Source organism: Bos javanicus, chromosome 23 (assembly GCF_032452875.1).
Source record: "Bos javanicus breed banteng chromosome 23, ARS-OSU_banteng_1.0, whole genome shotgun sequence".
NCBI lineage: Eukaryota > Metazoa > Chordata > Mammalia > Artiodactyla > Bovidae > Bos > Bos javanicus.
Genome location: NC_083890.1, coordinates 27,139,159 through 27,154,251, shown reverse-complemented (window position 1 = coordinate 27,154,251; position 15,093 = coordinate 27,139,159). Strand labels below are relative to the sequence as shown.

Sequence of the window (15,093 nt, the reverse complement as noted above, 5' to 3'; positions counted from 1 at the left end):
CAGGACGTATGGAGTTGTTACCAATCCCGTGGCATTGTAGACTAACTGTGACTGTGTCAGCCAATAGTCATTGTGTAAGGGCGGAGCCGCGTAACCATCTTTCCTCCCTCCGCCTTTTGGACCAATCCTTCCTTCCGATTCTGTATGATTGGCAGGCACTCAGGCCAATAGTGATTAGAAAACTTTGAAGCCTGTCCAAAGACCGTGGGCCGGAGGAGGTTTCTCGTTTCTCCGGGCGTTTGTATGTGTGTTTCAGGGGACTAAGGGGTACGCGGGGGACGAAAGAGTACCGGCCATGGCAGCAGCGGAGGAGGAGGACGGGGGCCCCGAAGGGCCAAACCGCGAGCGGGGAGGGGCGGGCGCGACCTTCGAATGTAATATTTGTCTGGAGACTGCTCGGGAAGCTGTGGTCAGTGTGTGTGGCCACCTGTACTGGTGAGAATCTGAGGGGGCAAAAATAAGTGGGGCTCACATCTATCCTGGGGAGGTTGGGCTGGGGGTGCCACAGTCATACAGGCAATCGGAGGGCACATTTTCATAGGTGAGGCCTGAGGGGGGCTTCTTGCGTCTTTTGGGGTATGTGTGGGTGAGAGGGTCACGTCTGTATAGAGGAGACCCGTGGAAAGTCGTAGGAACTAGGCGCCAACTAGTGTGTTAAGAAGAAATGGGGCGCAGGAGGTGGGCACCGCACGTCTGTGCAGGTGAGACCCGAGCCACCTTACCTCTGGAAATTGAGGGGTCTTAGCTGTACAGTTGGCAACAGATTAGAGTGCAAGGCTAGGGGAGATCTAGAGAACGTGGGATCACATTCAGATGAGTTGTGTCAAGGGGTGGTATGAGAAACCTGCGGACAAGAGCACTGTGGAGGAGCGGCCCCCAAAGATTAAGGAATTGTGGAAGTAAGGTCTTTATTGAGCATAGGAGATAGGAAAAGTAGTGGGAGAAGGTAGGTGCTGGTAAAGGGGATTTGCTTGGGGAGTTATGGTGGCAAGAATGAGACGAGGGCTGAAAGGAGCTTGGAAAGGGGTGGTTGAAGAAAACTGGAAATTGAAAAGCAGAGAAGGAAGGGGTGAGGATTTGTATATGTATGGGATGTGGGGGGTGTGGCGGGGGAGAGGAGAGAGGTGAGGATTGAGCCTGTTGAGAATGGATGTAGCTTTGGAAGGTTAGAGAAGCAGGATGGCCAAATTGGCTGGCATGGTAGGAGTTGTGGAAAATATGAAAAGAAACAGCAGGTAATACCTGGTAACAGCGAGGTGGGACTCTGAGGTTGGGTAGGTATCTCTTTTGTGTTTGGTTTCAACTGGTTTGACCTTTCTTTTCCCCCTTGCAGTTGGCCCTGTCTTCATCAGGTGCGTACTCAGAGGAGATGAAGAGGGAAATGGGGAGGTCTGAGGAGCTGGAAGAACCCTTCTGTGTACTGGAAACCACATTTTTTTCCCCCAGTGGCTGGAGACACGGCCAGAGCGGCAAGAGTGCCCAGTGTGCAAAGCTGGGATCAGCAGAGAAAATGTTGTCCCTCTCTATGGGCGAGGGAGCCAGAAGCCCCAGGATCCCAGGTAAGAGAGGGGAGGTGGTACTGAAGGATAGGGGACACTTCTGTCGGGGGAGTGGGGTGTAGAAGAGGAGGGAATATTGATAGTCCCTCTCCTCTTCCTCAGATTGAAAACCCCACCCCGCCCCCAGGGCCAGCGACCCGCTCCGGAGAGCAGAGGGGTGAGTCTTGTCTGATTTGTATTCCTTCCTTGCCAAAGACTTGCCTCGTTCCCCACTGACCTTCTCCGCCTCCCTAGGGATTCCAGCCATTTGGCGATACTGGGGGCTTTCACTTCTCATTTGGTGTTGGTGCTTTTCCCTTTGGCTTTTTCACCACCGTCTTCAATACCCATGAACCGTTCCGTCGGGGTACAGGTAAGAGTCTGCCCTCAACTGCTACCAGCAAGTCCTCTGAATCCCCTGGCCTATGAGTGGATACTTCTTTCACAGCTCTCTTCTCTTCCACAGGTGTGGATCTGGGACAGGGTCACCCGGCCTCCAGCTGGCAGGACTCCCTCTTCCTGTTTCTCGCCATCTTCTTCTTTTTCTGGCTGCTCAGTATTTGAGCCGTGTCTCCTTCCTGCCCACCACCAGCCAGAGGAGAATCAGTATTGGGGGTCCCTGCTGACCCTTCCTTACTCCTGGACCCTCCCCCCCACAGGCCCTTCATTTCTGTTGGCTAAAGCCAACCCTGGCCACTTTCCACAAGGATGTGCGGAGGAAGAGTGACATCTGTGCATAGGCTGGGAGAACCTGTGCTCTGAACTGCTCCCTCAGTAGCGTCATAACTCTCAGCTCTGGGAGAGGAGGGTGGACTAAAGACAGTGTCTGTCTCTCCTCTCTCCTGATCCTTTGCTTTCCACCATATTTCTTGATTTGATGTTGAAAGGTGGGCAAGGCTTCCTCTGACTCTTCTCCCATGTTCCCCTTGATTTAATTTAATTTTTCTCTCCCCAGTGTCTAATGTGGGTCCTGACTCTCAAGTGCTTCCCTCCCCTCACTACCTCCTTTATGATAAATTCAATAAACATGGTAAGATGTATTCACTCTGCCTACCTTTGTCCGTCCCTCCTTCAGGACAGGAGCATCTGCTCCCCAGCTTGAGCAGATATTGGTGTGGTGTGGGGAAGCATGGGGGAGAGGGCATCACACAGCACACAACAGCAAATGTGGCAGGTGTTTACTCATCACTTTTTGTGGGAGGCTCTGGTTGTGGAAGAAAGTTTGGGAGACGTGGGCTGGAGATTATACAGAGGAGAACTGGTCTGGGGCCAGAACAGAGTGTGGGAAAAGAAAAGGGGCTGATGGATCGGGTCTGGCCGTGGGCTCCTCAAGGCCCTCCTGTGCTGCTCTCTGCCGCCTCGGGCTCCTCTGGCTGGTTCAGTTCCGCTCTCTCCTCCTCTTCCTCCTCCTGGTTTTCCGGGACCTTCCTGGGGAGGAGGATTGGGGAGAATTCTGCACATGGTTTCTAGCACGCCATCATTTCTTACCCCACACCTCTGCTTCCTGCCTGGAAGTTCTCAGTCTGAGGTGTCTGGCTTCCTCCACTCACCTCTCCTGTCCTTTGCGTTGCCGCCTTCGATGCCACACGATGACCCCAATGAGCAGGGCGACTGTCCCCAGGCCTCCCAGGATCCCCAGGGTCAGGGCTAGGGTTTCCAGCCCCGGCCCTTCCACAGAGCCTGTATGGAGATGGGGATAACTGAGGGCATGGCCCCACCACTCATAGTTGTTTTCTGGTTGACCCCCTCAGTCCTGTTGAGGTCTGTCTGCTTCTCTTTGACTTTATCCAACCCCCTCACCTGCAGTCGTCCCCTCCTCGCCTGTTTCTGGAAAACAAAGAAGGGAAGGCTTCAGTTTGGAAGCGAGGTATTTAGTGGGAACCCCAGTGAGTCCCTTAAAGAGACAGGCTGTTCTCTTGGGTTGTGTCGGACAGAGGAGGCCTGGGTGTGGCTGCACTGAGGGAGGGGTAGGGTGGCTCTTGGGGACAGTGCTAGTGTAGGGTGGGGAACTGGGGCCTGCACTGTCCCTCAGCCAGCCTCAGGGTTGGCCTGGGATTCAGAGGAAGGTCTCACCGATGATGCTGACGCTGACAGCACGGCTCTCCTGGGGCCCATGGCTGGGATGGGTGGCCACACAACTGTAGGTTCCCTGGTCCTCAGGCCCTACCTCTGGGAGGAGCAGCATGGGGCCAGGGGGAAGGGGCAGGGGCCTGCCCTGGTGGGGGAAGGAGGGATAGGAGACTATTAAACCCCCTGTCCACACATCCCATACTTCTGTCCTCGCCTCCACATCCTCAGATACCCTTGTACCTCCTTGCCTGCCTCTCCATGAACCCCCTGCCCTCCGAATTGCCAATTATGTATCTTGCTACCTGCCAGCCCCCTCTCAGGTCACTCACATCCTTGATCCAGTGGATTTGAGGTGGGGGCTGGGCGGGGGCTTCACAGGTCAAGGTCACAGTACCACCAGGAGCTACTGCTCCCCCTTCTGGCTCTACCACCAACTGGACTTCCTTCAGTGGCACAGCGTCTGGGGGTGGGAAGGCGATGGGGTTGAGAGTCCTACCTGTGTGTGGTCCCAGTGGCCACAGGCTGAACCCTTCCCTTCCTGAGGGTCATACATTCTGACATGTGCTCACCCACGTTGGGGCCCTCCCCACCTCGGCGCTCACTCCAGACCCTGAGCTGGATGGGGGCCGTGTGCAGGGCTCGGCGCCGGGGAAGGCCAGGGGTGAAGCTACAGGAGAAGGTGGGGTGGAGAGCTCCTCCCCGAGCTGGGGTCACCATCAGCTCCGAATGGAGCGTGAAAAGCCCTGTCTTTGGGTGTCTCTTGGTCTCTTCCTTCACTGACACTCCTGTGGTGGGGGGAAGACAAGGTGAGACATTCCAGGGTGGGTGTGGGAGAGGGCTCAGAAAGAAGGCAGCTGGGAGGGGAGACGCTGGGACTCACCTTTGCCATCAGGAATCAGAGTTTTCCCATCCAAGAGCCAGTTAAGAGTCCCTGCAGGGTAGCCCCCCTCGGACACACATGTCCCCACCTGGGGAAAAATCAACTTCATCATCTCTGGAAATAAGAGAATCCAGTTGCTCAGATGGTAAAGAATCTGCCTGCAATGTGGAAGACCCGGGTTTGATTCCTAGGTCAGGAAGATCCCCTGGAGAAGGAACTGGCAAGCCACTCCAGTATTCTTGCCCTGAGTATCCCATGGATAGAGGAGCCTGGCGGGCTACAGTCCATGGGGTCACAAAGAGTCAGACACAACTGAGTGATACATACACACACACACACACACAGAGCTACACTCCCCTCCCATTCTCAGGATCCCTTTCCACGTCTCCCCTTTTCATCCTCTACCTTATTGGGGACACCAGCCATGAGTTCAGAGGCAGGATCAACAATTTCTGGCTTCCCAGGAATCTCTGAAGGAGGGAAAATTCCTATCAGAGGCCACAGCTTTGAAGATTCTCACACCCTGGGTGTGGGAATGGGGGCAGCTGAAGTCAAGTTCTCCCAGGCCAGGGCCAAGGAGTCAAGGGCTGGGGTCGAAGGCTTTTCCTTAGATGAGAGGTGGGTGGTGAAGAGGTCCTGGGAACCCTTACGATAGACTCGGACTCGGTAGTTAGACTTGGTCTCCTTTCCGCTCCGGCTCGTTGCCCGGCACCGGAAAGTCCCCTCATCCTGGATCCCAACAGCCGGCAGGAGGAGGGAGCCGTTGGGGAGGACCCGAGCCACGCTATCCCAGGGGTCTCCCTGGGGAGACAGGACTTTCCAAGCTTCTGTCCGGCCTGTGTTCTGGGGGCAGAGGAGAGGGGCCTCAACAGTGCAGGCCCTTTGGGAAAGGACTGATGAAGAAGGGAGGTGGGCGGGAGGGGGCGCGAATCTCACTGGCGTCCCCAGAAGTGGAGAGACAGGAGCCCCACTTACCAGTTTCCATTCCAGCTGCTGGGGTGGTTTCTTGGGGGCTCCCTTGCAGTTCAGCACCAGTGGCTTCCCGATCCGGGCTGTGATGTTTTGGTCCCCTGTGACTGTCCCTGGGAGACAGCACCATGATGGAGGGCAGGGAGATGGCAGCTAGCAAGACTAGAACAGGGAGGATGAGGGAGACTGGAAAGCGGCACCCAGGTTCCTGCAAAGCTGGGGGGGAGATTTGGGGACAGGGCGGGGTGCCTTCTGCGGGGAGGATTGTGGCAGGGGAGTGGCTCACCCCCCAGACTGAGGACTAGCATCCAGGCTCCGACCACTGCCCCTGCTGCCATCCTTCCTTCCCAGGCTCCTGGCTCTGTCTGCCCCTTGCTGCTGTGGCCACCACCCTAGGTGGGGCTTGTACCCTCTCCCCTGCCCCCATCTCCCCCGTCCTGTCTCGTCACAGGGAATGCTAGGAATTCAAATTCAAGAGTCCTTCAGGTACTAGGAGAAACAATTGTCACCCCACCCCAGGGCACTGCCAGCCTCTGGGCACAGTCACATCCATGGGGGGGTGGGGAGTGCATCTCCTAGGGTCTCTCACCCCTCAGGACCCCCAACCTATTCCACCAGTCCACCGAAGGCTACTGGATGACTAAGCAAGGTTGCCAGGCAACAGGGTTCAGACCTGGCTGTTTCCCAGGAGGCAGGGGTGAAACCTGGGGCCTGGGTGGTGAGGGAAAGACTGGAAGACCTGGGTGGGGCGGGGATTGGGGAGCACCTATTTAGGGTTTTCTGAGAAAGAAAAAATTTTTTTTCTGGGGTTTTTCATATTTTTTAAAAGAATTCTCAACTAAACCCAGGAAAAAAAGAAATTTCTTTATTTAAAACTGTGGTTGTTTTTTTTTCTGTGAAACTACAAGTTTACAAGTGAGGAGAGAACTGCCCCCAGCCCATGCCTCCCACCCCCACCCATCACACTCCCAACCTGCCCCCCAATCCTGCCTGGATCTTTGACGGGAGGGGTTCCCCACTGTGACAGTCTAATAAATGCCTGAGGATGTTTGAGGGGTTCAGATGGTAGGGTTCAGGGCCCAGGGTTGGGGATGGAGATTTTACCTTCCCTCATAACCTGGCTCTTTGCAGCCTCTTTCCTCTCTCCCCCAACCCTCTTGATTTTGGACTGAGAAAAAAAGATACCTCATATCTGGGGAAACTGAGGGCAATACACACACAAACACCCCAACCCTTATTTAACATATTTGGCAATAACCCCCTCCCCATTCTTCCTCCTCCAATCTTTAAATAATAGTTTAAAAAAAAAGGATTTTCGATGTGTCACTTGCTCACAATTACTGAGTCCAGCCCTGCCCAAGGGATGTAGGAAGAAGGGGGATAGGCCGACAGAGCAAGACCGACTGCCTCCATGCTCAGTGCAGCAGAAAGCTGCCCACATGAGCAAAGGACACCTAAGTGACTTTATAAGCAAAGGAGAACACCTAAGTGATTGTGTGTGTGTGTGGGGGGAAGAAGCAGGCTTGATGCCCTGCTAAATGTTACTTCTCGATGGACAGGACTGGAGCCAGGCAGGCCTATTTGTTCCCCTTTCTCTTATCATGACCCCTTTGGCTATTACCCCTAATATGGGAAAGCAAGAAACTTAAAAAAAAAAAAAAAAAAAAACACATTATTTATAAAAACATCTACTTCCTAAACTAAATTAAAAATTAAGAACCACCACCACCACCAACAAAAACTCCCAAAATAAGAATTAAAAAAACTACAGATGGAACCCCGGGATAATTTTTCTTTCCTTAAAAAAAAAAAATTCAACCCCAAAGCCCAGTCAACAATTCCCTAAAGTAGCAGAAACTCCCTCCGAGGTAGATATCTGAGTCAGACACTCTCGTCCACCGAGCGATTCTATTGGTTTAAGATGAGCTGCGTATGAGGTAATAAAAGCCGTCTGGAGGGGCAGGAGGTGGGGGGGCACAGGGGGCGTGGCCCATGTCCTCTGTCCAGAAGTCATGTCCCCATTTTTGGCATCTCTGGTTGGGCAGGGCTGGCGTCTCCACAGATCCCAGAGCAGATAAGTGGGGTGGGGGAGGGAGAGTGGGGGAGCCCACAGAGAGACAGAGAGAGAGAAACAGAACAGTTGTCGGTGTGTTTATGAGAAAGGAGAGGAAAGATCTGAAAAATAGGGTGTGTGTGTTTCTGAGAGAGAGAAAGGGGGAGAAAAAAAAGAAAGAAAAAAGGGGTAGACAGACCCCACTCTCCCCTGAGGGGACCCCATCTTCCCTGCCATGTCGTCGGCACCCCCAGCACTGACAGAATCTGGCCGGGGAGGGGACGGCCCCATCTGGCCTTCTCTTGTCTTGTGCTTCTCCCATGTTTGGGTCTTCTCCGGATGCCTGTGTCCTCTTCAAGAGTTGCCTTGTGAGCCCCCACCCCTGTGGCCCTGAGGGGCAAGATCAGTTGGAAGTGTCCGAATGAACGCTCCCTGGTCCCTCTGTCGGGGATGTCACTGAGGACGGGGTCACAGCCTCCTGCCAGCCGCCATTTGCCTGGGAAAAAAAGAGACAGACAGCTGGGGTGGGGCTTTGAGAAACCCAGCACAGGGGCCAGCGCTGCGAGGGAAAAGGCCTCCCCAGCCCCATCCCCTGAGGAGAGGGGCTTCAGGGGCATACTCACCCTCATTTCCCGAGGGCTATACATCTGGCCTCCCCCGAGGTTATCCCCGTAGCCCCCTGGCCCCATTGAGTGTCGGAGTGATTCCACCTGCAGGCAACAGGGGAGGACACGACACAGTGAGAGGCCTTGGAAGAGAAGACTTTCATATCCAAAAGTAGGGGAACCGAGTTTGAAAAAGCCCTACTCAAGGCGCGATGGACCACCTGACCTGGGAGGCAGAGTAGGAATCTCCGTTGAGCCCGGGCATCCCCAGAAACATGTCACCGGATCCTGAGAGATTGAAAGAGCCACCAGAGCCTTGGGGGAGCAGAGGGGGAAGTAGGGAAGAGTGTAACAGAGCCTGTGATGGCAGATGGGAGACTCCCCACAGCTCTCAGTTTTCAGGAAGTGCCCTGGACTAGCTTGGTGGAGGTGTACCACCATACCCAAATTATCCACAAGACAACATGGCAACACTCAGAAGGAGCGGGCTGTTTCTGAGCCTCCCCTGGCCACTTACTGGAAGAAAGGCAGAAATAACTTCACTGGAGTGGCCTCAGCCCCCCGATATCCCCACCCATCTGACCAGCTTGGTTCCTCTCACCCCAGAAGGCCCCCTCTTTCTACTCTGATCCTGCCTAGACAAGAAGTGGGACAAAAGCAGGAAGCGTGCAGAACAGTCAGCCAGGGTGGCAGTGGGATCCACCTGCGGAGGAAGGGGGTGTCGGGGAGCTGGTGCGGCTGTGGCCTCCCTGGGTGACCGACACGGCGGTCTTGACGGCATAGATGTTTGCCTCCTCTTGGAACTTTCCTATGTTTTTCTTATAGCGAATCCGCTTGTTGCCAAACCAGTTGGAGACCTGCGGGGTGGTGGGCAGAAAGCAGGGTCAGGTGGGAACCTGTTCCTCTGTGAAAACCTTAGTTAGAGCTGTGTGCCCTCCAAACGCCTCCCCGGTACCTGAGAGACAGTGATTCCGCACTTCTTGGCAAGCTCCTCCTTAGCCTCCTCACTAGGGTATGGGTTACTCAGGTGGGAGTAGAAATACTCATTCAGAACCTCCGTGGCCTGTTTGCTGAAGTTACGGCGTTTCCGTCTATAGAGGAAAGAGGGGGTGATGAGGAGGGTGTTGGTGTCTTGGCCGGGCCATCCTGTCGATTCACTTCACAGGGCGCCAATGTCATGGAGCAGACTGTTGTGCTGTGCAACATGGAGGCCTGAGGCGTGGGGAAAAATGGGAAGGAGCTGAGTGCTGGGGGCCGGTTGGGGGCCCTGGGCCCCACCTGGCGTCCAGGAAGCGGGAACGTAGGATCATGACGGCCTCGCAGGTGCTCTGCTTGAGTTGCATCTGGATGGCGCTGAACTTCCGGTGGATGATGCTCACCATGCGCTCCATCTCCTTGGGTGCCACCGGCCGCGTGCGGCTCTGCTCCCTCAGCAGGTTCATGACGTGGGTTGTGAACTCGTTACACGCCTGCAGTGGGGGCCCGAGGCTTGGTGAGCAGGAGCCCTTTGGCCCTGGGCATCGCCCTTAACGGCCTCTCCCTCCACCCACTCTGGCTTCTTCTCCTCACCTGCTCGTACTTCTCCAGCTCCGAGTGGTAAATGTGGCGGATCTGGGCAAGTTTGCTGCGATAGTCCGAGTGTTCGATGGAGTTGTCAGGGGACACTCCGCCCCCGGAGGCTGCAGCTGCTGCCGCTGCAGCCGCTGAGCCACCCCCTTTCTCAGGCCCAGCCACACCCTCTGCCAGAAGCATGTTGTCCAAGCGCATCAGCTGTGGATCCACAGGCTCCTCCTCTTGGGAGCTTCGAATGCTGAGGCCTAGCGTGCAGGCGAGTGGACTTAGGGACCCCACACCCCAGCTCTCAGCCCTCCTGGAGACCCAAGTCTCCAGGTGTGGGTTCCCACCCAAGCCCCCCTTAGCAATCTTCCTGACCCACACTTTCCTCAGGGCCCCAAGTTGTCAAACTCTTAGCCTAAGTTCCACAGGGAACCAGGGTTCTGTCCCCAGAGTTGAGGAATCGGAGGAGGGAACTCACGTACCCGTTTTCTCCTTGATTTCACACAGGACGCTAAAGAGAGCAGGCTTCATGCGGTGGCAGTTTAGGGCGTGTTTCCTTGGGGAACGGGAGAGAAAAGTTGAGAGGCTATGGAATTGCCAAGGGGGAAAAACAACCACAGGACGACACACCCACAAGGGTAAGAGAGGGGAGCTTGGGAATAGGGAGGTGGTGGGTCAATCTGTGGCAAGAAAAAGCAAGGCTGGGGGCCGAATGAAGTCTGGGGGGTTCTTAGGAAGAGTTCAGCTTCCATGTAGAGACAAGGTGAAGCTGCCCGGCTTTGGCTGGAAGGAGGGAAGGTGCCGCGAGCTAAAGGCACCATGGCCAGGTGGGGACTGTGGGAGACGGTCTAGAAAGGTACAGAAGAGGATGTGGGAATGACTGCAGAAATAAGAGTGACTAGGTAGATTTCAGAGGAAGACAGGAGGAGGCCGAGAAGGAGGAGGAGATCAGAGTTTGAGGTGCCCGAGGGGGTGAGGGGTGCTGAGCTGAAGTGGGGAGTTCAGTATAGAGATGTGTGAAGGGTCCTGGGACTGAGCAGGGCTCCTAGTGTCCACTGAGCAGGGGCGAAGGGTGCCCGAGGACCTAGGAGGCTAGGCCCTGGGTGGAGAGAAATGGTCGGAGCCCTGGGGAGGGGTCTGGAGAGCCCTAGGAAGAGGGTGGGCTGGAGAGTTAGGGGAGCAGACAGCACAGCAGGTTTTCAGTCTGGGAGTCAGAAGGGGTCTCTGGAGATGGAAGGATGTGGGGTGGTTAGGGAGAGGTGGGGGGGTAAGACCACCTAGGGTTCCCCTTTTCTAAGGTTTCAGGGACTGGGGGGTGAAGGGAGGTTTGAGAGGGATCACTTATCTTGGGGCTCCCGGGAGTAAGGAGAGGAGAGCTGTAGTATCCTGGGGAGGGTCCTGAGTTGGGGGCTCCCAGAAGGTTCAGAGCTTGTGAACCGGGCTTCTGCTGGGTCTGTGTGGGGTCCCGGGTTGGGGGCACTCACTTGGCCTGGGCCTCATCCAGGCTCTGGTCGGTGATGGTCATTATCTGCTGCAGAATGTCCCCGATGTCTTGCTTCCCTCGGCCTCCCGGGACCCCCCCGCTACCCCCACCGGGGTCTCCGCCACCGGGAGGTTCGCCAGGGCCCCCAGGCTCCCCACCCACCAATCCAAGGGCCCCCCGGCCCCCGCCTGGAGGGGGCGGCCCCAGCAGCCGCTCGTCCATAGTTGGGGGGGGCCCTGAGGCCCCCTCCCTGCTCCGCCCCTCCCCCGCGCCTGGTTACTTCCCCCCCAAACTCGCTGGGGCCGCTGCTCCCTCCGCCCCAACCCCCGCCCGTCTCTCCGGCTCCCGGCTCTCCCGGGGGTTCACCCCGGCCCTGAAGGGAGACCTGGGGTACCGTCTGGGCCCCCCACAGGAGACCCCGGCCCCCGGCGGCGGAGAAAATGGAGCCGGAGAGAGAGAGGAGGCCCAAGCGGGGGTGTGTGTGAGAGAGAGAGGGAGGAGGGAGGAGGGAGGAGGGGGGAGCGAGGGAGGGAGGTTGGGGGAGGGGAGCCGGGGAGGAAGAGGAGGGGAGAAGGGAGGAGGAACAGGGAGGAGCTGGGGGCGGAGAGAGACGCACAGAAACAGAGGAACTGAGACCGAGTGGAGGAGGGGACGAGGGCGGAGACTAGCCCGTGGGGAAAATAAGGGAAGGGCCCAGGGGCTGGACTTCTGTGGCCTTGAAGCGGGGGCGTGTTGGAGGCTGGGGGTCCTTCTACCCGGGTTCTAAATCCGGGATCAAGCTGATGAGGACCCTGGCCGCTGGAATGCCTGGGTTCACAGACAGCTTAGTTCATATTTCTTATCCTAATGACTCCCCTCCCTGTTCTACTTAATTAAAACCAGGAGAGGGGGGCTGGGGGGGATAATTAGGGAGGTCTCCAGCCGCTGCTTAATGAGCCAGTAATTAACCAGCCAGGGAGGGGAGCTGGCCTCTGGCCAGACTCGGGAGAGCGGGCAGCCTCCGGCCTCACCTTCCTACCCTCCACCCGGCCACCCCAGACACCAGTCTTGAGTCCAGAGGGGGATCACATTTATTCATATAACCAAACATCAGACAGTTCAGAACAGCAGTGGGGAGGGAGGGTGGGCAGGGCTAAATGTCCTTTCACAGCCTGTAGGCCCCTCAGTCCTGGGGCTAGGGGGTGCGGGTGATGGAGATGTGAGAATGGTCTTTATGTCTTTGCCGGGCCCTCTCTTCCTTTCTTCTTATTGGGAAGGAGGGTGGAATTCCCAGGTCAAAACCTTGGGAGATTTGCCGTTCTTTGGGAGATGGAGGACAGAGCCCTGAGATACCACCTGGTAGCTTGACTACTGGGGTTGTCCCCACAGCTCAGGACGGAGACTCTCAGGCACTCCCTGAGATCAGAAGAGAGGGTGAGGTGTCCCACTGAGGCTGGGATCCTCTCATAGCCTCATAACACACTTGGTTATGGCGGGAGTTATTATCCATCCTACCTTGGCTATTCCTAGGCTTTGAGACTTTCACCTGCTCCACTTCCCAGGAAAGGTGGATGAGGGTGATGAATATTGAGATTTATGCTGGGTCTTCCAGTCTCTGGTGCTCCTCCCTGGCAGGGGTGAGGGCATGCAGTGGGGCTGCCCAGCTTTTGAGCCCCAGGAATGCAGAGGGGCTGGTGGGGGGCTCAAGTCTCAGCAGGTGTGTGTGGGGGGCCGGGACCTTTGCTCCTCCATTCGACCCCCACCCTGAACTCTCAGCAGCAACTCCAGGAGCTCCTGCCCCCCTGGGGGTAGGGGAGGCTCTGACCGCTGGGCTTCCATCCGCTGGCACTGGAGGAGTGGAGGAAGGGGAGGTTGATGGTGAGGTTTTAAGAGGAGCAGACCTTGAAAGGAGCCAGGGCTGGTGTGAGGGGCATAGAGGACACCAGTGATGTGGGGATAGGGAGAGTAGGACCTGGCGAGGGGGAAGATGCCTGGGGAGAATGAGCGGTAGGACCCAAGAGAGAAAAGGGGCCAGAACCAAGAAGCCTGGATCTTGCCTTCTGCGGGGAGGGGTGGGGATTGTCTCACCTGGTGACTGAGGATGGTGCTGTAGAGCTGTTCTCTGTCCTCAAGAGGCCGGGGCAGGGCTCGACCTAGGCTTAGGGGGTTCTTGGGGGGATGGAAGGTGGCTCTCTGCTCCTCTAGGCGGCGGGACTGGGCCTCTGCCACCAGGTCCAGAAGGAGCTCGGTCTGCAGGGAGAGCAGGGAGGCCGAGCGGGGCCCCAGGGCTGGGGAGAGGAGGCATGGGCTCAGATCCAGAGAGGTTGGCAAAAGGAGTGGTGGGTGTGTGTGTGTTGGGGGTGTCAGGGCTACCGGGGTGTGATGGAGAGTTGGAGGGGGTGGGGAGAGAGCCCCTGATGGAGTGGGCCTTGGTAATAGGATCAGGAAAGAAGTGGGTACCAGGTTAGGGAGCTCCCCAGAGCGGGGCTGGGGGTACCTGTAGGGCGAGTCCCTGGAGGAGGAGGGGACGGAGGGGCAGACCTCCAAGGCCGAGTGCTGGAGCTCGCGGGGGGCCAGCCATGCTCATCCTGATGGGGACCCTGATGCTGAGAGACATCCGTTCCGGTCAAGTAGGGGTGGGGTGGGCAGAGGGCTAGGCCAGCAGCCCATTTCCTCTCTGTGTCTCTGTTCCTGCCTCAGTATGCCCAAACCCATCCAAGTCCCCTGAGTACACCATTACTCAGTCTCTGCCCCAGGTCCTCTCACCTCTCTCTCCCCCAGTGTCAGCCTCCCCAACCCGGTGCCGAGCTCACCTGCTCACCATCCTCTTCTTCCTGGGGTCTCTCAGCCTCCATACCCTGGAGGGGAGAAACCGATGGGGGAGGGGGTAGCTGGGATTTGGGAGGAGGACCGGAACCCTGAGTTCCTGAGGGGAGTAGGGGCCGAAAGGGGTGGGGGTGAGCCGGGGGCTGGATGCCTGGGTACTGAGCAGGAAGCTGGGTTCCTGGTCAGCCCCCCCACGGGCCCCGCCCATCCCTGTCAACTTCCTCCAGTTCTCTTTTCCCACCCAAACTGCTGGCTTGACTTCTCTTGCCCCAGGGGAGCAGAGAGACTGGGAAAAGCTCCTCCAGCTGCAGTAGTGGTGGGGGTTCAGAATGGGAAAGGATTTTTGGCTTTCCCATCTCCAGAGCCTCAGTAGCCCCCTAAACCCCAGCTGTGTTCCCTCCACCCACCTCCTCCCCTTCACTTCTGTCAACACAGGAACTAGCTACAAAGGAAGTGGTTTCACTCTTCAGAATCCCCCCCCAACCCCCCCACCCCCAACCCCAGGTGCCTTCTCTAAGAAGGACCCACTGCCTGCTTCCCAGCTTCCCTGACTTCCTGGGATGGGGAGGAGCATGTTTCCAGTGGGAAGACAGATCCAAGGATGCCAGGTCCTCAAACATACATACATTCCTAGCACTGTGTTTAAATATGGGTTGAGTACTTACCATTGCCCTATAGGTGCTTACAGTCTATTCAGGGCACAAAAGAAGCACCAAATGTAAGCCACGAAGGGAAAGCTTTCCTCTCATCATGAAATGGAAAAGGGAGAGGACCACAACCTGACTTGGGCTTTGATCAATGCTGGTCAGACTGGCTGGCACCAAAGTGGGAAACAGGACAGACAGAGACGTTTGGGACCTCTTAATGGCAACCTGTCACATTAGCTGAGTGACTTACAGCATGACATATGATGAAGAGATCAGGTTCTGCCGCTTAATGCCTTGCAATCTTGGCAAATACAATCTCCGTGCCTCAGATTCTCAAAGAGTAAAAAGGAGTTTTTCTTTTTCCCCCCATTTATACTGTTGATATGAGGATCAAATGTAATAAAGCATTTGTCCTGTAGTGAATGCTCAATAAATGGTGGTTATTATTAGTTTTCAAAATGCTTCATGCCTGCGTGTTTCAGGTCC

At 56.4% G+C, this 15,093-nt stretch overlaps 3 protein-coding genes across 8 annotated transcripts; 1 reads left to right on the top strand and 2 right to left on the bottom strand.

The window, feature by feature from the left end:
* The first annotated feature begins 191 nt into the window (after positions 1 to 191).
* On the top strand, positions 192 to 2,582 carry RNF5 (ring finger protein 5). The gene is made up of 6 exons (XM_061398511.1): positions 192 to 435; positions 1,334 to 1,352; positions 1,447 to 1,559; positions 1,662 to 1,716; positions 1,794 to 1,911; positions 2,005 to 2,582. The coding sequence occupies exons 1-6, from the start codon at positions 296 to 298 to the stop codon at positions 2,100 to 2,102; spliced, it is 543 nt and encodes a 180-aa protein (XP_061254495.1). The 5' UTR covers positions 192 to 295; the 3' UTR covers positions 2,103 to 2,582.
* Positions 2,583 to 2,701: 119 nt separating this feature from the next.
* AGER (advanced glycosylation end-product specific receptor) lies at positions 2,702 to 6,199 on the bottom strand. Of its 3 annotated transcripts, none has more exons than XM_061398496.1 (11): positions 5,744 to 6,199; positions 5,464 to 5,570; positions 5,139 to 5,331; positions 4,894 to 4,958; positions 4,489 to 4,576; positions 4,160 to 4,393; positions 3,938 to 4,068; positions 3,612 to 3,753; positions 3,339 to 3,365; positions 3,089 to 3,218; positions 2,702 to 2,966 (listed from the first exon to the last, which is right to left on the bottom strand). In XM_061398496.1, the coding sequence occupies exons 1-11, from the start codon at positions 5,793 to 5,795 to the stop codon at positions 2,867 to 2,869; spliced, it is 1,269 nt and encodes a 422-aa protein (XP_061254480.1). In that variant the 5' UTR covers positions 5,796 to 6,199; the 3' UTR covers positions 2,702 to 2,866. The 3 variants fall into 3 exon arrangements, with proteins under 3 accessions (XP_061254480.1, XP_061254481.1, XP_061254482.1); XM_061398497.1 differs by having other exon boundaries at positions 4,178 to 4,393; XM_061398498.1 differs by having other exon boundaries at positions 4,199 to 4,393.
* Positions 6,200 to 6,300: 101 nt separating this feature from the next.
* On the bottom strand, positions 6,301 to 14,360 carry PBX2 (PBX homeobox 2). Of its 4 annotated transcripts, none has more exons than XM_061398492.1 (12): positions 13,948 to 14,356; positions 13,632 to 13,740; positions 13,223 to 13,422; positions 11,157 to 11,203; positions 10,155 to 10,228; positions 9,685 to 9,932; positions 9,394 to 9,584; positions 9,071 to 9,206; positions 8,819 to 8,972; positions 8,342 to 8,430; positions 8,134 to 8,220; positions 6,301 to 8,006 (listed from the first exon to the last, which is right to left on the bottom strand). In XM_061398492.1, the coding sequence occupies exons 1-12, from the start codon at positions 13,987 to 13,989 to the stop codon at positions 7,914 to 7,916; spliced, it is 1,470 nt and encodes a 489-aa protein (XP_061254476.1). In that variant the 5' UTR covers positions 13,990 to 14,356; the 3' UTR covers positions 6,301 to 7,913. The 4 variants fall into 4 exon arrangements, with proteins under 4 accessions (XP_061254476.1, XP_061254477.1, XP_061254479.1 ...); XM_061398493.1 differs by having other exon boundaries at positions 11,157 to 11,200; XM_061398494.1 differs by lacking the exon at positions 8,342 to 8,430 and having other exon boundaries at positions 7,916 to 8,006; positions 13,948 to 14,360.
* Positions 14,361 to 15,093: the final 733 nt, after the last annotated feature.